Below are 27,868 nucleotides of genomic sequence, written 5' to 3'. Positions count from 1 at the left end.
TGCTCGGTTCCATGCTGGGAGCCTGTAATGGGATGGGAGTTTTAGGTTGGATATAAGGAAAAATGTCTTCACCACAAGGGTGGCCAAGCCCTGGCACAGGCTGCCCATCGAGGGGGTAGAGTCACGACCCCCAGAGGGATTTAAAAGACATGTAGATGCGGCACTTAGAGCCATGGGTTAGCGGTGAGCTTGGCGGTGCTGGGTTAATGGTTGGACCAGATGATCTCAAAGGTCTTTTCCAACCTAAATGATTCTATGATTCTAAGAAGAGCTGGTAATTCCCTGCAGGATGAGGGAGGGTGGGTGTATTCAGGAGTGTAAGAGGTTGTTAAAAACTCGTTATGACATTTGAGGAAAGCAGGAGCCCTGGCTCTCATTAGCAGTAAGGCCGTTTTGCCCAGTGAGCAAGCTGAAGGGCTTCACAATACACTGATGTGGATGCTTGTGGATGCTTAAGGATGCTTAAAAGCCTCTTCGCTGTTTCAGCATGGTGGAGCGCAGCCTGAGCTCCAGAGACAATAAATCCATGTGGGCCAGATCCGCAGCTGGCACTCATCACTTGGCACTGCCAAGCTCATCTGCACCCACAAGCACCCAAACTTTCTCCAGGGGGATGCAGGAGCGATGGGGGGTTGCAGTAACAAGCACAGTGCTCACCTGAGCCAGGCATGGCTGCTGCTGCAATGTGCAATAAAAAAAAAAAAAGAAAAAATCAAAGTACAATGAAGAAAAGAATAGCCACAGGTCTTTTATGGGGAATGGCAATAAATAAAAAGGCAAGAAGCGACAATCAACGCCTTGGTGACCCGTGGGAGGTGGCACAGACATCATGCAGGGTGGTATCCACAGCTGTGATGACGGAGCAGCCCTGGATGAAGCCCTGGATGGTGCGATACATGGGACAGGATGGAGAGGGGCTCTGGTGTGTGGCACTGCAGCATCTTTGGCTTAAAATCCATGGGGTGCTGGGGGTAAAATTCTTGCTCGCTTGCCTACTGAGGACAGCCCTGGCGCTCAGCAGGACTCAGGCTCTATTTAACTTCATCCACAGCAGCCACAAAGGATGAAACGTTGCAAAGAAAGCCGTGAAACTGCTATGTGCCTGCAAGCATGTCAATAGGGGAACGGCTCTGTTCAGCAGATTACTGGGTTCCACAAACTGTATGTTTTGGGGTAGTTTTATAACCCAGTGTGAGCCTGCCCTGAGTTGCCCAGGGGAAACAACAACATTTTGGGGGTACACAAGAGGCGAAGCATCGGTGTGGCATGTAAGGCATAGGCAGCTGCAGGGGGGGGAAGTGGATATTCCAGAAAGGCTGTGTGAATTGCGCCTGGTATATATGGAAAAAGAGTAAGGTCACATCCCCGGGCTTCAGGCTTCAATTTGATTGCGGAGAGGAAGGTGCTAGGAAGAAAAAAGTTAAAAGCCTGCTTGTAACAGAGCAAAACAGACAGTAAAAGCCTGGAAAGTCAGCATTGTTCTTTGAGCTGTGATAAATAATGTCCCTCAGACTGTGAAGAAGGGATTGAAAAAAACAGGAAAGCCTTCAGCGTGGATTTTAATAGCACAGCTGGGTGTGCTGGGGTATAGCAAGGCACCACATCTTTAGCTTTTGTTCAAGTCCATGGACTTGGAGGTGCTGGGGGCTTCCCTTTGCAGGGCTGAGCTCTGGATACACCTGTTTTTTTTCACAGAATAAACAATGTGGGAGCTGGGACTTAGAAGCAGCATAAATTGGTCCCAAACCAAACCCATGCCCGCTCTGCCAACATGATGCTGCGAAGGCTTCGAAGCCAAGCACCCCCATATCACACTGTGACACTGTGAAGGTGCCCCAGGGGACAGAATTATTATTATTTTCCCTTTGGGCTTTTCTCCAAAACTCATCCCAGTCGAGTTTTTCTCCAGCATTACTTACCTGCAAGGTACCACGATGGAGTGGGAGGTCCTTCCATGGAGAGGGACTTTGGAAGATGCTGCCACAGGGAGGACCTGCCTGTCCCTAACCATGCCTAAAACAGGGCCGTCATGACACTGACCTGGGCAGGAAGCCTGCCAGAGAGCCAGAAACCATCGCGTCATTAAATATCACATTAAAACCTTAGGGAAAAGGCAGACAAACTGTTATTGTACAGACTATTTATCCTGAATTTCCCAGTCTGCTAGCAAATCCATGTGTTTCAGATATCCTGCCCTGTGCCACCCGGTCAACCTTGTTCATCAAGGAGACCTTCAGACTCCGTGGGTGAGACACAGGAGACAAACCCAAGATATTCGATACATATATACATGTATATTTATTTATATATACACACACGTTCCCACAGTTGCTTTCTGCAGAATCCAATTTTACTTCGGAGTTTTCTGATCTGTTTGCCTAGAAGAAAGGGTCCCTCCTGGAGAAGCTGGGGTGGTTCCCTGCCTCCATGCCCCGCAGGCAGGGGTGCGCTGTTGGCTCTGCTTGCACACGTGGGGGATGCTTGGAAAGGATCCCCCAGCCCTGCACCAAATGCTGGCAGGAGTGATGGAGGGGTGGCAGGGAGCCCTGTGGCCACGTTGGGAAGGTGTCTGCTGCTCCACTCCAGCCCTGGTCTTGGTGGCTGTTTGATTTTTTGCTCAAGCATTTGTTGCCAATGCAAAGCAGAATTCACTTTATGCACAAAGGACCCAGGTTTTGCAGCTCTGGCTGTTTTGTTGGGGGGGGGGGGGGTTGGGTTGGGTTGTTTGGGTTTTTTTTTTGTGCCTTTGTTTCTTGTTTTGACAGGGACTGGGATTTGGTTTGCTCGTCTCATTCTCCTCTCTTCCCCACCCTAATAAACGAGTGACCTGGAAAGAAACTGGCTCAGGCATTAGGTTGGGCACTGACAAACTTCACATCACTTCTAACCCTTTTTCCCAGTAAAGGCCAAAGTAGCAGAGGCTCCCAAAAATTAAAAATGGTACAGGGGTATTCAGTGGTCCAGCCTTAATGCTGATGGACCTGTCAAGGGAGATGTAAGACAGGTGTGCAAAGCCCTGGCAGCAAATTAAGTTCCCACCACAGCTCGTTTACCAGGGCAGGGCCACAAATTGCAGCAGCTGTAGGAAATCCAGCCAGATGGATGCTCCCTCCAGCTGAAAGCTCTTTCCTGTTCCAGGCTCCGTATATGTTTTCCCAGCTGTTCTGTATGTGTTTTGTTGTTTGCTGAGGTTGCTTGCACTATCTCTTTGAACTTATGGTACCCTAGATGAGAAGCTCCTGGTCCATACTAGCTTCAGTGCATCCCAGGATGGAGGGTTTTTAACTCAAGATGAAGTGAAGTTGTTGGACAAGCAGGTATCTCTAATGCAAATATTAAGTGGGACCACACTTGTTGTATATTGTGCTGTAAGAAATATCTTTTATATTGTACTTACATTTGCTCACTGTAGATTATTGTTCAGCTTGGTTGAAGAGACTGCTTCCTGCGGTGTTATTTACTACTCCAGGCTCTTGTGTAGTAATGAGTCCTTATTCCTGAGTTATGCAGGGATACAGAGTGGGTCTGGCTCAGGTGGAGAAGCAGGAGAGAGCTCTGAGGGATCTAAATGTGTGGGAGAAACCAGAGGGAGTGCCTAATTCAAATAGCCTTTCTCTTCTGATAGTCTCAAATGAATCTTTGTTTTGGGAGTGATTGAGAGATAGCTCTGTTTAGGAAAAGAATAGGGCTTGCTCTAAAGGACTCATTGTCAAAGAAATGCCAAAAAACCTTATGGTCTTGAGCCAGGCTATGCAGGTATTGAATGAAGAGTGTCAATATATGGTTTTCTGTTTATAGCTCTAGTGAAAGAGGCTTTTCAGGCAGAGTATGATTTGTACCAGCTCCTATCCACAATTGATCTCAAAAGAACCAATTTAATGCAGGATCAATTTATTTTAGGAGAGTGCTAACAGACCTTTGAAAGGGTCAGCAGTGAAGCCAAACAGTTTTTCAATATCTATGGTTTTAAAGAAAAGGTGCTCTCTTAGCTGTGCTTTCCAAAAATGGTGTAAGGCAAATACTAGACACTTATACTCCAGCCTCACTCTGTTAAAGAACACATTAGAGCTATACAGCTTTTACACAATTGTAATTAATCTCTTTCCATCTGTTTTCAAGGGTCTGGCAATTCAGGCTTACACTAATTGCACTTCATGTGCTTTGCTGTAATAGGATAATCGTGGTCTTTGGCTACTGGTAGTCAAACGTGAGATTTATTTTTGGTGATCAATAGCAAATGTAATATAAAAATTGCTCAAGAGACCAATAAATAAATACTTCTCCTTTGGGAGTGAAGGAAAAACTAACGTCCAAGCAAGAGAAAGTAATTTCTCAGTGGATGAGCTGAGTTTCCTGATAAATGCATTCAAACTCGCACACCAGGTTTGGAAAAATGAAGCTGCTGGTTGTGCAGAGCTTCAAAAGCCATGGTTGCCTATGTACTCTGGTAGGCGAGGGGGAACGGTAGCCCTGTACCCACCCCAGAGCTGCTTGGGACTGATTGCCTTGCATGACCTTCTATAATTGTGAATTTTATAATTATGAATTGTCATGTGTGTCTGGGTGGAAGGATGAAGTCTCCTGCCATCGCTCCTGTGTGCCACCCCATCGCTGCAAAATGGACGCCTTTGGCCTGGGAAAAACATTGAAATGCAATTTTTAGATGCATTTCCTGGATGTCTCTGCTAAAGGCACCCAGAGTAACCCATGTGGGCCGTGTTTGGGACACGAAAGGAAGGATTTGTGTGGCCAGCTGTGGGTGTGCAGCAAAAGCTCCCTCTGCTGCTCCAGCCCTGCCAGCACAGGGTAGCATCTTCCAATTCCCATGTAGAAGCACTAAGTCGGCACTGAGCAGGTCTCAGCATCCCACTGCCTGTGCTGGGGACGGCGTGCTGTGTCCCCTTTCCTTACCCCCTTGTGCCTACTGAGGGAAAAAGCCAGGCAGCCCTCTGCAAATGCAGTGGAGCCAGCACACTGTGCTCGGTCCTGAGCTGATCAATACTCTTCCTAATAGGCTCTTCATCTTCCCCTCGCTGCTGCCTGATAAAGGGTGCCAATATTTTTCCACCAGGCTACCTCCGTGCTGTTTATTAACCACAGCGCTTGGCATGTACCTGCCTTTGGCCTCTTGGTCTGTGGGCATCCCCCCCTCCTTTAATTAACACAGAATAAATATTTAGATAGCAGGATAAGAATATTATTCCATGTAATTAGTGTTTTCTTATGTGTCTGTTAAATGAAATATTAAAACCTTCATTGTCCTTATTTACTTATAAAATTGTTGGTGACTAATGGCCTTCCTTCATGTGCATATCTAATCTGGGAGAGGTATAAGAAACATTTCTGAAATAGTATGAAGTCATATATCAGTAGCATACACTGTGCTCATTTTGGTGCTAGGGGAGATTTTTGTGGTTACATATTATGGGCCAGCAACTTCCAGGCTAAATCTAATTTTTGAGAAGTCTCAGTAGGAATTTTGACTCTCCTACCAATGCCAGATGTGGTTATTTTGTGCTGGGGCTTGTAGGAAGGGCAAAAATTTGTGTGCAGAGACCTGTTTCCATCTAGGAAATTCCATTCACCAGAACCCATCAATGAGTCAGGATGTGTTCATGTTCACCACCTCCCTGCAGCTCCTGGGATGATGCTTCTGCATCTCCAAGGTGCAGGAACCCCTTTGGTACCTGGAGCTTGGGGTCAATGGAGTGTGGAAAATATGTGGGGTTCCCCTGGGGAGCAAGTTGCTTAAAGCATGGAAAAATCTGTTGTTTTATAGAAGTTTGAGGGGTTGCTACTATATTGATGCCAAGCAAGGCATTGAGCAAAGCCCTGGTAATAATCTTGCCTGTTGTGATGCCAGCTCGTGGAACTCCTTACTGTGACCACTAGATAAATACTTGGCTTACCACTGAGCTTTCGGCAACGTTAATTTACAAACATATTGAAGTAAGTGTTGTTAGTATCTTTGTATACCATAAAACTTCTGTAAGAGTTGCTTCCTGAGCAGTTCAGCTTAGTCATTTCAATGACTCAACCATAGCAATATATTCAGGTATTAATACAAAACAGGTTAGTTATTCACCACGGATGTTTGAGTGGCCACTAACCAACTTCCCTGGAACAATGTGGAAGGTGTAAATGGCTTAGCAGCCTCTGCACTCTGCAAGCAACATAATGGAGATGAATGAAGCCATAAGGTGGTTTTTTACATCTTTCTGTAATTTTTCTTTCTTTTCATTACTGTATCTTGGAACAGAATTGCACTTTTTTCTCTTCCCCCTCAGAGTCTTGTGTTTGCTTATTATGTGGCAGAAAGCTTTCTCTGGTAAATGCCAAAAAGCTCCTTTGTGCTAATGGGGATCTGAGTCTGGCTGAAGATGGTGAGATGAATGTCTAAGGAAAAGATGTTGGAGAGGCTGTTCAAAGAATCTCACAAGGCATTGCATGCTGTTCTCAGTGAGATGAAGACCTGTTGGAGAGATCTTGTAGTTATCTTTCCCTACCTGTTCCACCCTTCCCACCCACCGCTGAAGGGGTCTGTGGCAGAACTGCCTGAACGCTGGGGGTTTTGGGGATGTGCAAGGCTGACGGCAAAGCAGAAAGCGCTTCTCCTGGAGAACTGAAACCAGATTTGGGTTTAACCAGATGAATAATGAACAACTACAAACAAACCAAACAACCAGGTGGTTTAATTACAACAGCTAAAAACTGAGGTGTTTCAGTTTTTACTCTGGTCTGTTTTCAAAAATGCTTCCAGTTCTCATCCATTTGTATTTAATAAGGTTAAGGAAAGGATAATCCCCTTATAAAAAGACCTAGACCTCTTGTTTTCTCTTGGGGGAACATCTTGTTCAACCGCAAAAAAGGAAAGGGAAGGTTTTAAAGGATTTTCTATTGTTACTTTGGAGAGAGCAGCAGTTTTCTCATGTCAGGTTAATCCCAAACTATATTTATTCTGACATTTTTGCCTTGGCAGAGCTGTAACCGTGATTATTCAGTGTTGCAGAATGGCTGTGTGATCATGGCCATGACTCCCTTAAAGATCTTTGTGAAACAAAGTTAGCGTAAGTTAGCTGAAGCAGGCCTTGCAGCTATGCTGAGGCATGCTGATAAGGAAGCTGAGAAAAACACTGACCTTGTGCCTAATGTTGTAAATAACTTTGAGGAATTCGCATAGACAAGAGAGGAAAAAAAAATATGTAGCTAGCTATCCGCAGAAACCGCAAGTAGGAGGACGTATGAAAATGTAACCCTTTAGAGCTTAGCCAATCAGCAGATGACTAGTAGGCATAATTAACTGGAACTGTATATAAGACATAATCGCGCCGTAATAAATAGAAGCTTGCTTTATCACTCATATTGAGTTGGCCGCGTGCTTCCCCTCGCTCGTCACCTATATAGTTTTATATCTATCTAAAAATATTCAGAGCTTTCCAGCAGAGAAATTTCTTTGTGCCAGTAGAGAAATCTTGGCTCAGTAAAGTCATTAACCAGATGGCTGGGGCAATTCTCTTACATCTAAGAGACCTCATGATAAGATCTTGACCTCGATAAAGGTATAACAGAGCTTCATCTTTACTCCATTCCTCTGGGGCAGGCCTGTTTGTAAAAAACGCAAACCAACCAACCCCCAAACTCAAAGCCTTCGCTTTTCTTTCTGAATAGAATATTTTGATTTCCTATGGAAATCAAAATAATTGGATAACTGTCTAAATTATCATAGACATAATTATGAAAATTCCACTGTGTGCCTGTTCATCCACCCACCCCCTAACAACTTCTGCTCCTGTTTGGGAATGCTCAGTCGGATCAAGGAGAAGAACCCAAGTGTGTCCATAGGAAGAAGACAGCTGTCATCAGCCTTCAGCCTTTATCTGAAACCAGAGAGAGCGTGAAGAAGAAAGCTGCTCCGAATGAAAAGCTCTACGAAAACAGGCTTCATGTATTTCACGGCTCACAGAATTACATGTTTTCAAACTTCTTTTTCTTCTGCATGAAGAGAATTCCTGGTTTTTCAGCCAACTTCAATGAACACTTGACAAAAAGCAGAAAAAAGAAGCGTTGTAAAAGTAAGGCTCTTTGTCAAATGTACCAGTGCGCTCTTATTGACTCCAGCACAGACCTTGGCAGCACTTTATACCCATCTTTTCTTTTGTCAGAAAAAGTCTGTTTTCTGGAGGGGAAAAAAAAAACCCCACACCTCCCCTTACCATAATCAATATGGTGGAAAAAGTTTTGTCTACCATGAAGTGTTCCTAGCCATTCTCAAAATGTTTAACAAGCTTTTTTTTAACTCTGAAAAACCTTTTAAAAAAAAATCTTACAAGACTCCTTTTTTTCTTTTTTCATCACTTACTGTTTTTCTAACAAGTAGTTCTATGTCATTTGTGGCAAGGTGCTTGTGATGAAGGTGCAAGTGGGATGTTTGTGAAAACTGGAAAAGTTGGTCCTCTTCAGATGCAGGTAGAAACTGTTGCCATTTCTTTTTGTCCAGATTTAATCAGATTGGAATTCTTCATTCAGGACCACAGGCTTTGCTGTAGGCTAACAACATTCCTTCTTTAAGTTTGTGTTTGGTAGGGTCATATGGGAGATATATTTTGGTCTGTATAATTAAAGAATAAATTTAGAGAATCAATGTCCAGCTCCTAACTGGTGTCTGTGGGAAGTGTTCTTCACAGTCTTATTGTTTAAAAAATAAAAAAGTTTTTTTTCAGATGAACCCTCAAACCGCCCTCCTCACTGCCATGTGCAGTGCATAAAGCAAAGCAGATACAGCAGTTGCTGTGGTGTTGGGATCCCTGGAGTTGGGAGAAGGTCAGTGCGAACAGCAGTATGTACTTAACAGTGTATTTATACTGTCAAACTCTGGCTCTTCGGATTCTTCTGCCTGGAGCTATGTGACTGCTGACTGCATAGGAGCTTGAATTACATGCTTGAATGCCTGTAGATTAGATGTTTAAGGTGAGAAAAGTCTTACTATACTCTCTGAAAAGCACTGCCTGTCCTCTTGTACTTGCTATTAATTATATCCTTATTTCTATTGTATAACCGTTCAGTTGTGTCCCTGGTTCTAATCTCTAGATTAAATTTGTAGTCTCTCAAGAAGCCCCTCTTTCCTCTTCTGAATTAGTTCAATTAAAAAAACAAAATAAAACAAACAAAAACCCCCGAACACAACAGCATTGCAGCTGAGGACAACCCAGTATTTTTCTGGATAGTACTTTAGCACTTCCAGTGCTGTTTTCTGCTCTTTTTTTCCATAGCACTTTACTTGCCTGTACATTACACAGATTTCCACTGAAATGGGTTTTGTTTTGCCACTTGTTTGCTTGTTTTGTGCAATAATGGCTACAGCACACTCGGCATTCAGCAAGATGTGTGGATAGTGGGGGTCAGGTCTTCCAATGCACATTGTATCTGCCTGAAGTTCCCAAATCTTCATTGGCATTTATGTGTGTTTTTCACTTAGGTCCCTCTTTAATTTTTTTGCTTTCTTTTAGGTAATTAAAATACTTTGAGTCAACTGCAGTTCTTGCCATCTTATTGTTTCTTTCTTATGCCAAATAATGAAGAATTAAAAAAAAACCCCCACAAAAAAAGAAACCTTACAACAATGCACAGGCAACCACACTGACAGAACTTACTTAGATCTTCATAACATTGCAGTTCCACAGGTGATTTCAATCAAACCCAGCGATACACAGCACAGCATCAGTTTAGTCAGTACTAGATTACAATTTATTTATTAATAGATGAAAATAGCTGTGATGGGAAAATTCTCATCTCAAGAAAATGTTTCTCCTGGAGTTGTGCAGAAATGCATTCTTGGTAATGTACTCCTAAATAATAATCATCAATGATCCACAGGAAAATACAAATGTTGCTGCGTATTGTCATGGTCCACTCAGTGGACTTGTGATGGTTCATTAACTATGATCTCGAAGCGCGAAAATCAAAGTGACTGTGCCAAGGGGTTATGCTTCCATTAAACAGTACAATTTTATTGTTTGCCCGTAAAGCAACGTGCAATAGGTAGAAAGACAGAAAGTGAATAAAAGGTAAAGTAAAAAGAAAAGGAAAGAGGATTATAGCTACCACCATGGGTCCAAGGTGTCCTTATGGTCCCAGGTCCAGGCAGCGTCCCACCGGTCCTTCCAATTGTCATGATCCTTGGTGGGGAAGATCTCCAAAGTTCAGTTGCTAAGAAGGCATCTTTTTATGCCAAGCAACACACCTTGCTTCTCCTCTGGTCTGTGGACTGCCACCAGTTTCCGCCCTCTTGAGCCAGGTTATCTTGTCCCAGAGTCGGGTAGTTTCAGACCAGGAGGCGTGTTCTTGTATTGTTTTCTGGTTCGTTGTTATGACCACAGTTGTGATCCATCTTCTGGACAGCTGTTATGTGACCTTATTCAATCCCAGGTGGCAGGGAATGGCATAGTACTCCTCGTACCGTGCAGTTCTCTTTCCCAAGGTCTTGGTGTCCATGAGGACCACGTTCCATCTCCAGGTCTCTGTTGGCAATGTTGAGACAATATTGTTCTCTTTAGACAGACTCTTACATGCATGAAGTGCAGGTTCTGCCAGAGTTGGTGGAATGGTAAAAAAAAAAAAAAAAAAAGTGGCTGTGATATGACATTGCCTGGATGGAGCTGGAGTTTGGGGGGGCAGAGGGGTCTTGGCATGAGTGTCCTCAGGGAACTGGGAGTCTCCTCTGCCGCTGGCGGTTCTTGAGGACAAATACATGGAGCAGCAGCCTTGCAGGAGTGTCACCAGCAGGATGCTGCTGCCTGGGCATGGGAGCATGTTCCAGATGATTACCTGATGTTTTTTGAAGCTTTCTAATTTATTCTCTCAGAATCAATGATTATCTCATTACGATGACTTCACATGCCTTAATTTTTCTGGAAATTAATGATCATTTTCTCTTGAGGTTTCTGGGGACTGTTTCTAGGTAACTATCCTGTGCTTACTCAGCTTCATATGTGTGACTGAAAGGAAATAATCATTCTGATTTTCATAATGCAAGCATAAATGAACACACACAAATTTAGACATTCAAATACGTGCACACACATGCATATACACAAGAACGCCTTCTGCAAAATAATATTTCCCAATGCAAAGGTTCACATTTTTCTGGAATCTGGCTTTTCTAATAGATTTTTTTTCCCCTTTAGTTCTTCTGGCAGCTCTTGGTTAGATTTAAAAATGAACATGTATTCATACTCCTTGCTTTCTGTCTTTTTGCTAGTTTCTATGACAGTGCTTTACCTTTTGCCCCGTGTCTACTTAGCTTCCTTAATTGCCTCTCACGAGGGAGTTGTCAAAGGTTTGCTGAAAGTTGGTGTAAATCTTCTGTCCTGTTTACAGAGAGATAGCTGAGAAAAACAAAACAAACAAGCAGAAAGGATAAATTAGTTCTTCAAAGCCAAAGACCGGGTTGGTTTCAGAGAACCAGGGAAGGAACCCTGCAGCCTGGCTCCTTCTCAGCTGCTTGTGGTGTTCGATTTTCCTTGAAGAAATGTGAGTGCACTAACCCAAGCAAATGCAGGTAAAAAGGAGAACAGGATGGGTGATAAATAAGTAGGCTCATTAGTTCCTGGATCAGCAATCGCCAAGCTGCTTTGGAACCTGCTTCCTGAAAACAAATCTGCTGTTAATAAGGGACCTGCAAGTAAGTAATTGTTAGTCAGATTAGCAGGAGTCTAGCGGTCTGAATTCTCACTGGAGACAGAAGCCACAGTGAGGGGCAGGGGAGGCAAAGGGGACTGTGGCAGAGGAGATGGAAAAGGGCTCAGGCACCCAGCAAAGAGCAAATGAAGTGCCTGGTTCCCAGGAACGAGCATTGATCTCTGATTAGTTTCTTACAGGACCCAGATCTACCTAGCAGCAATATATCAACGATCACAAACCCCATTAACTGTCACATGTGTGCTAATTTTTGTTTAATTCTGAGCTTTTGGAGTTGAGTGATTATACAAGTCTCTTGTTATTAACCAGTAAAAAATGTTTCTCATTATAAAGAAAAGTGGAAATGGCTTCCAAGCAGGGAGTCCAGAAGGTCAGACATCAGAGAGCAGTATAGGCAATTCCTTCAGTCCTCCAGGTTGTTGAGGGTCTGCGAGGGTGGCTGTGCCGCAACACAAGATGACTGTGCTATAATGCAGAGGTATTGTGGAGATCAATTAAAACTCATTAAATGTCTTGGGGGGAGGGAGGGAACCCCACAACATTTTGAAAGGCATGCAAGATAAAAATGTATCTTTAGACTATCATACTACATAAACATCTCGTCGTTCTGGTAGAAATACATGAGTCCAAATAGATCTTCTTCCTCTGATCTGTGTAAAACCCGAGTTCTCCCTTGAAGAGGGTGAGAGAAAGGCACAGAGGTGCCGGAGCTCTGCATTTCACACTGTCTTCTGGGAGGCTTGTTGGAGAGAAGCAAAAAACCAAACACAAGGCAGTTTCCACATCAATCTCTTTATTGTGCCTCCATGCTTAGCTTGGGAAAGAAGAGGGACCATTTTTTTAACCTTTGTTTTGGCTTGCCTTGGCCTGCCAGGTCTAAATTACCGAGTGGCTGGCCTCACCATGTGGCCAGGTTTCTGCCCTGCGAGGACTGGTATTGCTTTTTTCAAAAAGGCAAAGGCTGCCAGCGACTGTCTTCAATAGTTCCATGACCAGAGCATTTCCTGGCGCTAAGGTAAATGCCGGCTTCTGTCTGGTTTGGAAGATGAATTTTAACCTCCTCTTATTTCCCAGGAGAATGCCTCAAATGCCAGGTCATTTCTTTATTAAGTTTCCCTCCTTCCTGCCTAGTGATATTGTTTCAGATTTTAGGAGCAATGGAGCATCCCTGGTCCAGACATGAGACTCTGTGTTGTTTTTTGAAACCAATCTCAAGATCAAATTTTCCAGCTGTCCAAATTGTTTACCCTCAGGAGGGCAGTGGGAGCTGGATTTAGGACAAACTACTGGTGCACCAGGAAATAGGATGGATGAGAGGAAGGAAACTTCAAATATATGCCCTGTGGTTTTGGGAGCATAGGAGTGTGCGCCTTCCTAAAGGATCCCAGCATGTTCCATCTGCCCTGTAGTGCCATCGCATGAGCAATACCATGTAGGTAAAATAATCTGAACTTCTTCCCGACCTGGTCTGGTCTAAGGTGACATGGGGTTTGTAAAGAGCCTGAGATTGTCCTATGAGGCAGTACCGCCTTACGGACCCTTCAGATCGTTCTGAAAATAAGAGACCTTATAGGTGGACCCCCATGGTCTTGCTGCCCAAGGAAGGTTATTCTTTGCAGAGGAAGGCATTGCGATCCCAGGGACTGGGTGAGGACTGCAAAGCAGGGGTTACATCAGGGTTCTAAGTCCTCAGCAGAACTCCAAGCCATCTTACTTGGGAGATCTGTCACAAACTGGCCAGGGACTTGCATTTGGGTCTGATTTCCTGCCAGCCATTAGCACAAAAGCGCTTTATTTTTGCTCAGGGCATCCCTAAGATGATCCATGTGGACTGAAGCAAAATGAAAAGCAGAGTACAAGACTCTACAACTTTCACAGACAGAGGGATTGAACCAAGACCTACCACACTGTGGGTGAACCCTTGGTAATTTGAAGTGGTGAGGAAGCCAAGCAATCGGGCACAAGTAGGAAAACCTTTATGGGAGCAGTTTTAAAAACACTTTCTTCAATTTCTCCTTGTTTTTCAAGTTCAGGCTGTTTGGAAATGCAACTAGGATCTCCACAGTTTTGGGACAGTTGGAACGCTGTTTTCCAGACAAATATGTATTCACAGAAATTTGCTCGACTCCAGTGAGTAGACAAGAGGAGGAATTTTGCATGATGCTTCCTGGTGTTAAGCACTTTAAGGGAGCTCCTAAATGCAGCTGAGTACAGACCTGGAGATTTCTCCTTCCAGCTGAAGCCCATCTGGAATGTAAGTACAGATGGCCCAGATCCATCCTTCCTCTCCAGCTGATTGGGATTGGAGGAGAAGGGAGGGATCAGTCTTCTTTTACTGTACTTTTTGCTGTTACGTATATTTTTCCTGTTTAAGTTTGTGTTTCTCTCCATCTGCCTCCCCTCTCCCTCTGTGACAGGCTGCTCAGGCTAGGCGTGGGAGGGAACCACAAATTCAGCTCATCACCTCCTCCACCTTTCTTGACATGTGTAAATTTTTGTTCGTTTTTGTTTGCTACCTAGGTCTGGAGCCAAGCCTTGCAGAAAGCTGGTGATGGGGCTTTAGCTAGACATCCTTCTTCTCTGCCTTTCCTCAGATGCAGTGGTCCTTGAGTTGCAAACCCAAGCAGAACAGTATTCATCCTAACTAGGTGTGAAGTTCCTGCATGTTTGTTTTAGTAGGTCTGGTCCACTCACACAGCCAAAGAGCCCAGGAAAGCAGCCAGGATCCACCCTCAGGGCAGGGGTTTGTTTTCAGATACTTTTTGGATGAAAGTTGTACGTAAATTTAAAATTAAATAGGGTCTATAGAAACTCACTATTTAAAATATTGTACTGTCCTGCAGCTCAGCTCACTGATGGAGGTGTTCAGATGGGAAGGATCACTGGCAAATGGCAAAACACCCTGCCAGAAGGGAAGAGGGTGCCCAGAGTTGGACTGGAGGCACCATAAAGGCAATGCTGTCTGGGCACCTCACAAGGGAGGTGGCAAGGAGCTGCGAGCTCCTTGCTCCTTACCTGGAAAACCAGTGGCTGCCCCAAGGCCAGAATGAAGGTGGTTGTGGAAACAGGAAAATAAATTAAAGCTGGGTTGCTTTCACTTCTGGGCAACATTTTTTCCACCTCAACTCTTTCCGTTGTTGCAGTGCGATCTTACAGGTATGTTTTTCCCACATGCATTTTTGGGGAGGATTAAAGAGAACTGGTTCTTTAAACATGGCAAACTGTAAAAGCAGCTCACTGAGCTTTGCTTTACTCTTTTCCTCTTTTAGGTGTCAATTCACGTTAACCCCTGATAAATTTGCTTCTTTTTTCTGTAATGCTGGTTTACTGTCTCGATGCATTTTATTTTCAAAGTTGCAAACCATCTTAACTGCACTGCCATTTTCTCACAGGTTGCACCAAAGCATTGGCATTATGATTCCCACGCTAGGGATGATGCTTTGACTCAAAGGTTGACTTATTGAAGGTCTATTTTTTTTCAAAGTGCTTTTGGTATGAGTGCGGCAACAATATGGTATGTTTTAAAGCCATTTGGTCTTCCCAGATGCTCAAGCCTGTTAATTGTATATATTTAGATATAGCCTGCTAACAGCTAAATGGAGTTTGGGCATTGTACAATTTCTCTGAATCATATTTTCCCAGCAGCCAGCAAAAGCATGTGCATTCTTCTGGTTTTGCTTTTTAAACTGAAAGCTTATCTAGAATTGGACTCTGACTTTTACAGAAATGGCTTTTCATATTTTTTGGAGCTGAGGGTCACTTATGAAAACTAGCAAAGCCCCAGACTTCACTGAGTTGGAGCGGTGCTTTTCCTTTTACATCTTTCTTCTTCACCTCAGCCAACTTTGGATTGATGATTTCCCTCCAACCTTCCTCTCTCCACCTTCAGCTGCTGACACCATCTCCGCTTGCTTCTGGCATATTTCTTTCTGGCTTTAGCAGTACCAGTAAATCTGTCCGACTCCCACAGACTGCCAGGAACCTCTGTAGCTCAGGAAATGCCATGTAGAAGTTGAGTCTTGGCAAAGTTTTCCCTTGGTCTGTGCTGCAGCCAGCCCATAGCATGGTGGCACAGCACCCATGGGGCCACCTGCACAGGGTGCAGGAGGGGATCTCATGCTCCGTTTTTTTGCTGGAACCAGCACTAATGCTGCTTTTTAGGTAAGAACGTTTCTGATGTGCTGATGAATTAGTCCCACCCCTGCTGGGCTTGGTTTCCCCAAAGACCAAATCTGCCCCAAGGAGTTGAGGTGAAGGAAGAGGCACAAAGATGCAGTCAGAAGATGCTGCAGGATGCTCTGCTGAGAGGTCATTCAGCTTCCAAAAGGGGAAAGCTCACACACTCCCAGGCTGATCAGATAAGAGGGAAAATCAAATTAAGTGCTCTAAGGATGTTTTATCAAATTTCATAAAAGCAGATTAAAAAGCCCCATCTAATTCTGAAGGCAAGTGCCAAGTGCTGCCTGTGATTCACCATCCCAGCACTGAAGTAACAGAAATGAGTAACAATCCTGTAGCTCTGGATCATAGCTGACTTTAGGTGTTTTCTATAAATCTGCTTTTAAATAAGTTGTATTTGGAACCTATTTTTTTCAAATATTGATGGTTATGTGCCTTGCAATGGAAGATGAGACAATCCACAAAACCCTGGTCAGCTCACAGTTTTGCTTTCCGCTGTGCAGACCTAGAGCTGCTAGATGTTGAATTGCTAAAAGTCGATGAAGACTTGCTTTCAGCTCTTCACAAGTATGATTCCTGCGGTCATTATGGGATGTAGGCTGGCCTAATAGTAATCGAAGAGAGCAGGGCCAGACTGCAACTGCAGAGTGGGAAGATACTTGATCTGGCCAAACCAAGTGAGGAGGAGGAAGGCCAGGGTCCTCAGAACACCAGGTTATGGGGATGCTGCAGTGGTGCCACTGCAATGCACAACTCGCACCACCCTGCGTATTTCCCTGAATCAGCTCAGCTGAGGTCGTTTTGGCACTGGAGTCCTATGTTTTTTGGGAGGCTGTGGTAAATGGCTTCCTGTGGCACAGCTGCTGCCTGGCTGCCCTGGTAGAAGCTCTCCAGGGGGGTTCTCCCCTGTGCTGGCACGAGGACAGCTTTACAAAGAGTTTTTTCTTCCTGAGGTGAGACAGGTCCTAGGGGATAGAGAGAGATTCCTAAATTTGATAAAACCTTCAACTGAAAATAGTTTTTGCTGGTCTCAATAATGATGTTTACAAAGAAAGGAAAGAAACAAGAAGATCTATTATCAGATGTTTGCGATTCCCCCTGAATGCACTACAGGAGTTACACAGGGACGTTTCATCCTTGAGAAAACATTACCCTTGTAGTGCAGGCAAGGTCACTGGCTTGCATGAATTAACTGTCATGTCAGCTCTGGTCAGGGGGGTGATGGGAATTTAAGCACCTGACTTCTCTGATGATCTCTATGCTTTGCCTTCACGCTTGAGTGTATCTTGCCCTTTCGTGCTGCCTCCTCTCCATCTCCTCGTTGCTGTTTGGAACCTCACATTGTCCTCGCCCATATGCAGACAGTATGGACCACACAGGCCAAACCCAGGTGCAGATGCCATGAAACATGGGAAGGAGCTCTGGGACTCTGAGGATAAAAATAAATCATCCTGCTATGGAGGCAGGCAGGGATTTAGAGAAGCTAGGCTCAGATTTTGCTGTCTCTGTGATGCTTCAGCTCTCATTGTGCCTTTGCTATCAATTTGTAGTGATGTGACAGCAACGCTCCCTGTGCATGCCTGGCTTTCCTGTGCCTGGAGCCGGTGATGCTCACAGCCTGGAAGGGTGAGGCTTCAAGCTGTAGCTGGACCCCTCTCCAACCCCTTCCTAGGCATTTTGAGTATTGCCTTCAGCTGAATGCTTACTTGCCATGCTGAGCCAGTTCAGCTCACTAACCCAGCAGTAAGGGTGAGTCTGGGAGAGGAAAAGGCTGTTTTCTGCTGATTTAGTGAGCTGGGGGAAGACAGGAGATCTCCCAGGACAGAATAGTATTTCCCCTTTCAGCAACTTTCTGCTAAACAGATCTGAGGTGTCACACAAAGGACAGCATGATGCCTGGTGGGTGTCCCAGACAGCAGAACAAGGGCCCTCCTGTCCCCATCACCTTTCTCCACGCTGCTGTTTGCGTGTCCTGGGCATTGTCCTTCTGAGAGCAGCATCTGACCAAGGGATTTGTTTTGGTCACTCATCTCTGTGTGCCCCTCACCCAAATGCAGGGGAGCTCACCCTTACCTCCTCCCCTGCAACCCCAAGTCTTTTTGTGGTTACTAATAAAAAAATGGTGTTGAATTTTGAAGGGGTTCTTGCTGTTAGAAAACAGGGCTGTAAACAAGAAGCCACAGAGCAGGCACCTGTCTGAAAATTAAAGGTAGGAAGCAGGTACAGGGAGGGAAATATGAAATGGTTCTCTTCCCAGCACAGTACAAGGCTGTTCCAGGGAGAACGGTTGGCCAGGGAGTCCTGCAGCCTCTCTGCCATGGAAGATGTCAGGGTTGGCTGGATGCTGCCTTGCTGAAACCTACCCCACCCCAAGATTCACCTCTTGCCAAAGCCTCTGGTGGTCCTATTCCTCCTGGTGCGGTCAAAGGCTGTCCCTCACCAAGGTGCAGGGAGCTGCTCAGCTTTGTGGCTGACCTGCCATGGGGTTACTGAACAGCAAAGCAAAACCCACTCAAGGGTCCTATGTAGGATTTTTCAACAAGGCTCTTTCCTTCCAGCATGTAATCAAAGGTGGCTGATCAAACCAGGGCAGCTTGTCCATGCACAGGCATGCTGAAAGCCCATCTTCCCAAATCCAAGGGATTCTCCACCCCAGGAATACTCTCCCTGTTACCGAAATCTCGGAATGAAGAACTTATAGACACCAATGTGATGTAGATAAGCAGACACTTCTTTATTAACGGCCGGGTGCATGAGCGAGTCCTCTCACGATCAACGTACGCCAGGTCCCAAAATCAGATTCCATATATAGAACTTATTCATACATATTCATTAAGTATTCATGCATAACCATGATATTTCCCGTAAATCATTAACATATTCTCCTCCTATATCCGATTCTGCACAGTAGAGCTTAGAAAGGTCTAGAAATGGGTCTGGGGTACAATTTGGGTAGGTGGTATATGAGTCGGTGGTCGCGATCTCCCCCTGCCGGAATTACCTTTTACTAAAGTTCACAGTTTCTTGGCAGGTACCTACAAGCTGTTCCAGTCGACTCTCCCCAGTTCCCATTAATCTCATATTCTGACATTTCAATACACCTCTGCGTACAGAAGACTGGTTAAATACAATGGAACCTTTCAACCCTAGAGTTATTACAATAGTTCCAGGCCCTTCTTCTAGCCTTGGTACAAGACGTACAAAAGATTCCATAACAACTCTTACTGTGTAGCTGTAAGTTTCCTATAAATTTTTTTTCCCTTATCCTTCTATATTTTAATTCTATTAAATGATTTTATAAAATCAATTAATTAATCAAATGAAGTCAATCAATCTTAACTTATTAACAAATCGATAACATTTCCCCCCTTTGAAAGTGTTGAAAATCATTATTTCAATACTTTCACATTATTCATATATCTTTTGTTTCAACATATTTTGGTGATGGATCATGTCTTGATAAAATAGTTGGTACTTCTCTCATAATCATACGATTGACTGCAATTCTATTGGTAAAATGCTTCTTCAAACATGCATATACTAACATGATCATCAAAAAGACAATCAGTAACAAAAACAAAGTTTTGATTATGGCTCAAGTTCCATCCTAATTTGTTAAAAATTTTTCCAAGCCAATCTTCTGACATATCCTTTTGAATTGTTTCAGTTTCTTTTTCAGTTTTTCCCAATAGATCTAGATAATGTTCCACATCCTGAATAACATTTGGAATGTGGATACAACAGTGGTCCAATTTATCCTTGAGATACCGACATACTCCATCTTCTTTAAGTAGGAGCATATCTAGTGCCATTCTACTTGTAAAGTCATTCTGGAGGTCGCCTGTAATTATATATTCAATTCCTTAAACCCTTTTTTGGTAACGTTTGCTAATTTTTCCACTTGACCAGTTAACTTATAAAGCCATGCTCTGTTCCTGTGTGATGCTATAGGATTTAAAAGTGATTCAAGTGCCCAACCAATTTTCACTCCTGTAGATGGTTCATTCCAATTATCATCATTTGTCTCAGATCTCTTTGTTTCAGTTCTAAATTTTCTAGGGATCCTCTAAATGGTGATTTCTTCCAAATCGGACACAATGTTGGCATGCCTAAAGTAATTTGTTTCACTTTACCATCTAATGGTAGATGAGTTGTCCAGGTTCCATCACTCAATGCCCAAATTAAATGTCCAGGACTTCGAATAGTAGCTTTTCTGCAACTAAACAAAGTTCCTCTTCTGACTGTAAAAGTGCTGGTTAAATTGAGAGTATTCTTTAAACCTTGACAAAAACAACCATATTTTAAAGCAGCAGCCAAAGGAAGGATTCTTTGAATTATTAAGTCTACATTGTTACAATCATACACTTTTTCACATTTCCACCATGGCACTATTTTATTCTCTTTTTCTCCCGATGAAGTTGACCTATCATTGACCCAGGGTAATACTAAAAAAACTTTTCCATCCCAGGTAAAACACCAAGAAGTTCTTGCCATATACTGAAAATGAGAAAATATGGACATAGACCATATAGAGTCCCATTGTTTTACTAATTGGGTACCTTGGCCAGTTTTATTACACTTCCATTTCATGATACTTCTGCTCACATTGGTTTTAAGTTGTTCATCATAAGAACACCATCCTAACTGGAGATTTGGACCCCCAGGAGGAAGAACTCAAGCTATGGCACTAGGTCGGGATCCTGTTATAAAATCATAATTCAGTAGTTTGGGGTTTTGTTTTTTGTTTTTTGTTTTGGTTTTTTTGTTGGTTTTTTTTTTTTTTTTACAATCTGTTTCTTTACCTGGTGACTTCCACTGTTTTCTAATAACCTTTACTTGTTCATACCATTGAGTTACTGGCCTTTGTTCACAATAGGTGGTTTCATTTTTATGTTCCAGATTAGTCAGATTCATAGTTAAAATTCCCCATGGAATAGATTCACCTACTGCCCTTGGTATTGGTAAACAAGCAGTGATCTGCGTGACGTTTTGTAAATTGGCAAATTCTTTAATCAATCCTACCATCAAATTTTCCTCAGCCATTTGTTTGGGAATGTCAATCACTTGTTTTGTTTGTCTTTTGTTCCTGTCCATCAAGTCAGCCCATGATCCCACCAACACTATCAACCAAAAAAAAATCCAAAAACCAATCATAACCTGATATGCAAAATTAGACATGTTTCAAAGTAAATTTTTTTAAGTCTCTGGGTCACGATTCACAATCTTCCACGGTGCAGGAGCGGTCTGGAAACTAGGACCATGCATGGCAATCAGTTAGCTGAGGGGAATGTGCTCGAGCTTGTCTAGACAACAATTAACATGATGGGGCATGTTTGCAGAGCACGGGGGAGTGGGAGACGAATGGCGCCAAGGAAAGGTAACACCTTGCTGTTAATTGCTGGTAGTTAATCACCAATCAGGGATTGCCTAGTATGCAATGCTTAGCTTCAAGAACCAATTAGTTTAAAAGGCGCAGCTTCTGAAAGTGTATAAAAACTCGTGCTTTTGTACAATAAATTGACATTTGCTTGCATCAAGCTGCATCCCGTCTCTTCATTCGCCGCAAATTGGTGACCCCGACGTGATGCGTTTAAGGATCTAACGTGAAGGGCTCTCGAATCGCCTATCTGAGCGACATGCAGCGAATCCCACAGAACTTTGAATGATCTGCTGAAAGGAAGCAGGAGCCGGCCAGAAATCCCTCCGGAGTTGAGAGGTGAGCTGTGGGAAATCCGTAATGGGGAATCAGGCTTTGTCCCCAGAAAGAGACGTATATGGACTCATAAAGGGTCTTCTAGTCAGATCAGGGAGTCCATGCCTCAGTCTCCTCAAATGGTGACCCCTATGGTGGTGTTCCGAAGCCTTGGAAGAATAAGGACGGAAAAAAGACAGCTCGTGGAAGAGGGCTGCGTTCCGGAGGAGACGGCTTGGCTGAACGATCGTCTTGCTGTCTGGACCAGGCGGACAACCTAAACCCCGAGGATAACACCTGTATTCATTGAGACAGGTGAGCAGCCAAGAAACTTTAGAGACTTTGAAAGAATGAAAGTGTGTACAGACAGCAGCCAATTGTATGATGCTGCCGCGGAGGGGAACTCCGTGTCGGGAATGCATTTAACATCTTGGTGGCAAATTTGACTACTCTTTGCCAAGTGTGGACTAATTCTACTAACGGTGCTAAACCAGAGGAAGCTGTAAATTCCACCGACAGCGCGACTCTTCTCAAGACACCGTCAGCAACGGCGAGTCTGTCCACACCTCCTCTGCCCCCAAAGCTTCTGTCACTGATTGCAGCGACCCTCACAACACAGGACCAAGCACGGGAACAGGACAACTCGGACAATGATTCCATTGACACTGATAAACCTTTTGATCCAGGTCCTATAGATCTGGAAAAGGAGCTAGAACTTTCCCCACCCCCTCGTCTCTCCTGATGCATTGATTGTATTTTGGGGGAGGGTGAAAGGGGGTCTGAGGGATTGGTGGCAGGAATGCAAGTGGGAAACACTTAAGTGATGGGTTTTGGGAGTCGCTAGGGCATGTTCAGTATTTTGTCAGATCAACCTCGAGAGTGGCAGCCTGTGCAATACGAGGCTGTTAAAGGGTTAAGCAAAGCAGTGCAGGAAGGGAGGATTCATAATGAGAGAACAACTAGGTATTGTGAAGGAGAATAGGAAAGATAAACATGGTTATCTAGTGTTTAATAGGTATCTGCATGCTTGTAGTGATATATAGCTATGTAACTACATGAATGATTTCTGCCCTGAGCCTGGTGGAGCATACAGCTGCGGTTTGTGTCCGGGCTCAGAGATGTAAATAGGGGCTTCTCTGTTATGGTAAAAGTGTTTCTCTTTGCATAAAAAAGAGAGGGAATGAAGGGAATGACCCCAGAGGTATGTTCAGAGAAGGCATGCGATGTTTCGAACTTTTTGACTGAACCAGTTCTTGTTTGGTGTGCCCTTCCATCTATGTATAATGTTAATCCAAAAGAAGCTGATATTGTTTACACTTTGTCGATAATTGTCTTTCTGTAGATGCTAATGTAGTAGGAGGCTATGATGGGAACGTGTCGCAGCGGTTCTTCTCTTATCCAGAGTAACAGCAGGGAAAGCATTAAAGAGTTAAATCACCTTGTTTGTTAGGCAGTTAAGAATGTGAGTCAAAATTGCCACTGCTTTTTGTTGTTGGTTCAGGGACATGGCTGTGAGGATTTTGATGGTATGTGCTGCGTGGATTTTAGGCGCCCCATTGCAGCAACATGTTATCAAAATCTGAGAAAATGTCAGCCTTTTTGGCATCCATTCGCTCAATTGGCAGTATTGTTTGTTTGCTATTACCTTGGTTGCTGTCATGTTTGCAAGGGCCCTGCAGAACATGGCAAACCTGGTACTAGCTGTTCAAAAACAAAAAGGGGAAATTGTAAAACTGTACGGAACAAAGACAGTGGGTTATTTTGACATTGATAATATGTCTTAGTTGGTTTTTTATTTGTTCTATTACTTGTGCCTTGTTTTTGCTCGGTTTCAGGGGTTCTTTTGTGCAACAGGAAGGGGGAGATGCAGGAGCGGTCTGGAAACTAGGACCACGCATGGCAATCAGTTAGCTGAGGGGAATGTGCTCGAGCTTGTCTAGACAACAATTAACATGATGGGGCATGTTTGCAGAGCACGGGGGAGTGGGAGACGGATGGCGCCAAGGATGGTGCCAAGGAAAGGTAACACCTTGCTGTTAATTGCTGGTAGTTAACCACCAATCAGGGATTGCCCAGTATGCAATGCTTAGCTTCAAGAACCAATTAGTTTAAAACGCGCAGCTTCTGAAAGTGTATAAAAACTCGTGCTTCTGTACAATAAATTGACATTTGCTTGCATCAAGCTGCGTCCCGTCTCTTCATTCGCCGCACCACGGAATAGATGCTTTCCTCACGGTGCTTTCTTCACTCGAGTATAATGTATCCAAGCATCCGATTCTGCAATTTTGATAGCTGTAAAAGTGGTTAGCAGTATCTGGAAGGGTCCTCTCCAGTGCTCCTGCAAAGGTTCGGAGGTCCAAGTCCTCACATAGACATAGTTTCCTGGTTGGAAATCATGCACTGAATTTTCCAGGGGTAAAGGTCTATTTCAAATTACTACACCTCAAATCACAGCCAAAGTTTTCCTTAGAAAAAGCAAATAGTTATACACATCTTGTTTTCCTTTTCATGTATGTTTAGATTTGGTTCTGGAGACTCATATGGTTTTCCATATAATAATTCATAAGGACTGACTGAGGTTCCACTCTTTGGCTGTACCCTGATTCATCATAATGCCAATGAAAGTGCCTGAGGCCACTTTAGACTGGTTTCTTGACAAATTTTACTTATTTGTCGTTTCAAAGTTTGATTCATCCTCTCCACTTTTCCACTAAATTGTGGTATCCAAGACACATGCAAATCCCAATTAATACCCAATACTTTGCTAACACTTTGGACTACTTCAGCAACAAAGTGTGGACCTCTGTCAGAGGATTTCCAATAGGAACTCCAAATCTCGGAATTATTTCTTGTAATAACCACTTCACAACCTCTTTTTGCTTGTGTGGTGCGACAGGGAAGGGCTTCTGGCCATCCTGTAAAAGTATCAACCCCTACCAAGATGTACCGGTACCCATTGTATCTAGGCAACTCTGAAAAATCTACTTGCCAATAATCTCCAGGTTCTGTACCAGACTTCAGCCTACCCATTTGAACCTTTTTCTTAATCACTGGTTTATTTTTCAAACATACTTCACACTTTGCAGTTACCATTTTAGCTATTCCCAACATCTTAACTGATACTTACTTGCTTTCGTAAAAATGTTACTAAGGCTTCTGCCCCCCAATGACATTCTTGATGTCTCGTTTGAATTATCTCTCTCATCAAAAGAGGTGGAATTACTACTTGCCCGTTAGGAGTTATCCACCATCCAGCTAAGTTTTTCTTAGCATTTAATAACTGACCCAATTTGTCATCTTCCTCTGAATATCTCGGTTTTTCCCTAGGAAGGGTTACTGTTTTAGAAGGAATTATTGCCATTTGCAATGCTTGTTTCTTTGCTACCTTTTTTTTTTTTTTTTTTTTTTATGTTCTACCAGCTAAATTATTCCCAGCTATTATTTTTGTATGGTGTGCCTTACAGTGCATGATTGCTACTTGATCTGGCTTTTGAACTGCTTGCAATAATCGTAAAATTTCTGTTTGATGCTTAATGTTTAATCCTTGAGAGGACAATAACCCCCTCTCTTTCCACAAAGCTCCATGGACATGCACTACCCCAAAGGCATATTTTGAATCAGTCCAGATATTTACTCTCTTGTCTTTGCTTATTTCTAAGGCTCGAATTAAAGCGATGAGTTCTGCCTTTTGGGCTGATGTGGTACTCGCCAATGCTCCTGCTTCTATAACTGTAGTGTCTGTTGTTACCGCATATCCAGCGAATCGGACTCCTTGTTCCATAAAGCTGCTTCCATCAGTATACAATTCCCAGTCTGGTCGCTCCAATGGCACATCCTTCAGACCTTCACGACTGGAATAAACATACTCGATGGTAGCCAAGCAATCATGTCCCAGTCGTCCTTCTTCCTGTATGGAACTTAAAAACACTGCAGGATTTACCAGGTTAGTTGTCTTTAGAATCACATCATCTTGTTCAGTCAATACCACCTGGTATTTCATCATTCGGCTGGGGGACAGCCAGTGTCCCCCCTTCTGTTCTAGGACAGTTATCACCATGTGTGGAACATAGACTGTTATTGTTCTTCCCAAAGTCAATTTCCGAGCTTCTTGTATGAGCATCACTATTGCAGCCACTGCTCGAAGGCAGTTTGGCCACCCTTTACTCACTGTGTCCAGTTGTTTAGAGAAATATCCGACTGGTCGTTTCCAGCTTCCTATCCTCTGGGTTAACACTCCCAGTGCCAGGTGTTGCCTTTCATGAACAAACAACTGGAAATCTTTGGTTAGATCCGGCAGTCCCAAAGCAGGTGCAGACATTAAGGCACGTTTCAACTCTACAAAAGCCTTTTGTTGTTGTGGGCCCCATACAAAGGGAGAGTTCTTTTGGGCCTCGTACAGCGGTTTAGCTATTAGCCCATAGTTCATGATCCAAAGGCGACACCACCCAGTCATTCCCAAAAATGCTCTGAGTTCATGAATATTTCTCGGCTCAGGTATACCACAAATAGCTTCTTTGCGATCTTTTCCTAATTGTCGTTGTCCTTTTAAAATCTCAAAGCCGAGATATATCACAGTATGGCAGGCTATCTGGGCTTTCTTCCTGGATACCTTATACCCATTTAGTCCCAGGAAATTCAAAAGGTCAATAGTCACCTGTATACAAATAAATCTTTCTTCTGTAGCAATCAATATATCATCCACATATTGTAAAAATAAATGTCCAGGTCTTGGTTTGTCCTGTTTCCAGATTTCAAATTCCTTTACTAAATGATTTCCAAAAATACTTGGACTGTTTTTAAATCCTTGGGGTAATCTAGTCCATGTCAACTGCATCTTTTGCCCGGTTTGAGGATTTTCCCATTCAAAAGCAAACAGTTTTCTGCTTCCCTTTTCCAAAGGTATACAAAAGAAAGCATCTTTTAAATCAAGCACTGTAAACCACTGATAATTCTCCCTCAATGCTGTTAACAGTGTATAAGGGTTTGCTTCTACAGGATAAATATCCTTAACTATTAGATTTACTGCTCTCAAGTCTTGTACCAGTCTATATTCACCCGAAGGTTTTCTGACTGGTAAAATAGGAGTATTATACTCAGATTCACATTCCTCTAAAATTTTATACTCCAAAAATTTATCAATCAATTTCTTCAATTCCTGTCTCACTTCCGGTTTGATTGGATATTGTTTAATTCTCACTGTTCCTGCGCCTTCCTTCAAATCTATTTTAACAGGTTCTGCTAGTTTCAATTTACCAGGAATATTTGTTTCCCATACAGTAGGGATCACTGCCAAATCCACCTCCGGTGGAATTTCTTGTTCCTTTACCTTTTCTTGTATCATCAGGATTTCTCCCGTTTTTGACTCAGGTATTTTCAAGAAAAGTTCTCCTTCGTCAAAAACAATCTGTGCATTTAATTTGGATAACAAATCTCTTCCTAAGAAGGGTATCGGACATTCTGGTACATACAAAAATTCATGTGTAATTATCTTATTTCCAAATTTCAAATCCAGGGGTTGCAGGAATGGCCTGTTTTTGTTCCAGTTTTTCCTTTACAGGTATTTAATAAAAAATGTTGCTCCTGTATCCACTCCCAACCTCACAATTTAAACAACATTTTTTTCCATTTTCTTATTATCAGAAGTTATAGCTATTACCAAATTATCTCTAATAGTTAGCTTACATTCATCCTGCCAATCCTTTCTTTGTCTCAAGTAAAAAAAAACAAATCCACATATGGCATTTTATTCCATTTCCCTTCTCTTTTACAATACAGCATTAACTGCAGAATAGTGTTATAATTCAGTGTCCCATTCGTGGGCCACTTTTCCTGATCATCCAATATATACAAAGGCCACCAATTATTACAGTACTCAAATGATTACAATACTCAATCATCTGGCTCTTTTGCAGATCATCCTGTAAATTTCCCCAATGTGCCAATAAACATCCCAACAAAGAATTTTTCGGGATTTTGTCATTTACAGCAAGATTACCCATGCTTTTACTTTTAAACAACCGAGTTAACTTAGTTGCCATGGTGTAATTACTCACAGTACAATACACAATTATTCAACTCTGTCACTCTGATCCGCGGATCCACACTCCACACTCGCTTTCGTTCTCAATTACACGTCTCACCCTTACAGCCACACTCACACTTTCCCACAGTTACTTTAAACAAACATATAACACAATATTGTACCTCTTAATTTTCTTCTTAATACACAAACTCACAAAACAACAAAAAAACCCAAAAACTTCTTCTAACTTCTTGTTAGAGGCACTACCTTAGAGAACA

At 43.1% G+C, this 27,868-nt stretch overlaps 1 protein-coding gene across 1 annotated transcript; it reads right to left on the bottom strand.

The window, feature by feature from the left end:
• Nucleotides 1-23,872: 23,872 nt before the first annotated feature.
• On the bottom strand, nt 23,873-26,130 carry LOC129783060 (uncharacterized). Its single transcript, XM_055792720.1, has 2 exons — nt 25,027-26,130; nt 23,873-23,906 (listed from the first exon to the last, which is right to left on the bottom strand). The coding sequence occupies exons 1-2, from the start codon at nt 26,019-26,021 to the stop codon at nt 23,873-23,875; spliced, it is 1,029 nt and encodes a 342-aa protein (XP_055648695.1). The 5' UTR covers nt 26,022-26,130.
• Between the last annotated feature and the right edge of the window lie 1,738 nt (nt 26,131-27,868).

The sequence above is a fragment of the Falco peregrinus genome, chromosome W, assembly GCF_023634155.1.
Source record: "Falco peregrinus isolate bFalPer1 chromosome W, bFalPer1.pri, whole genome shotgun sequence".
NCBI lineage: Eukaryota > Metazoa > Chordata > Aves > Falconiformes > Falconidae > Falco > Falco peregrinus.
Note: the sequence above shows the minus strand (reverse complement) of the source record. Positions and strands in the feature narration are given on the sequence as shown.

Coding starts and splice junctions, on each gene's coding strand:
- LOC129783060 (XM_055792720.1), bottom strand. CDS start 26,021: ATGACTGGGTGGTGTCGCCTTTGGATCATGAACTATGGGCTAATAGCT. Junction 23,907..25,026: donor GTAGCAATCATGCACTGTAA/GGCACACCATAC, acceptor GAACCTTTGCAG/GAGCACTGGAGAGGACCCTT.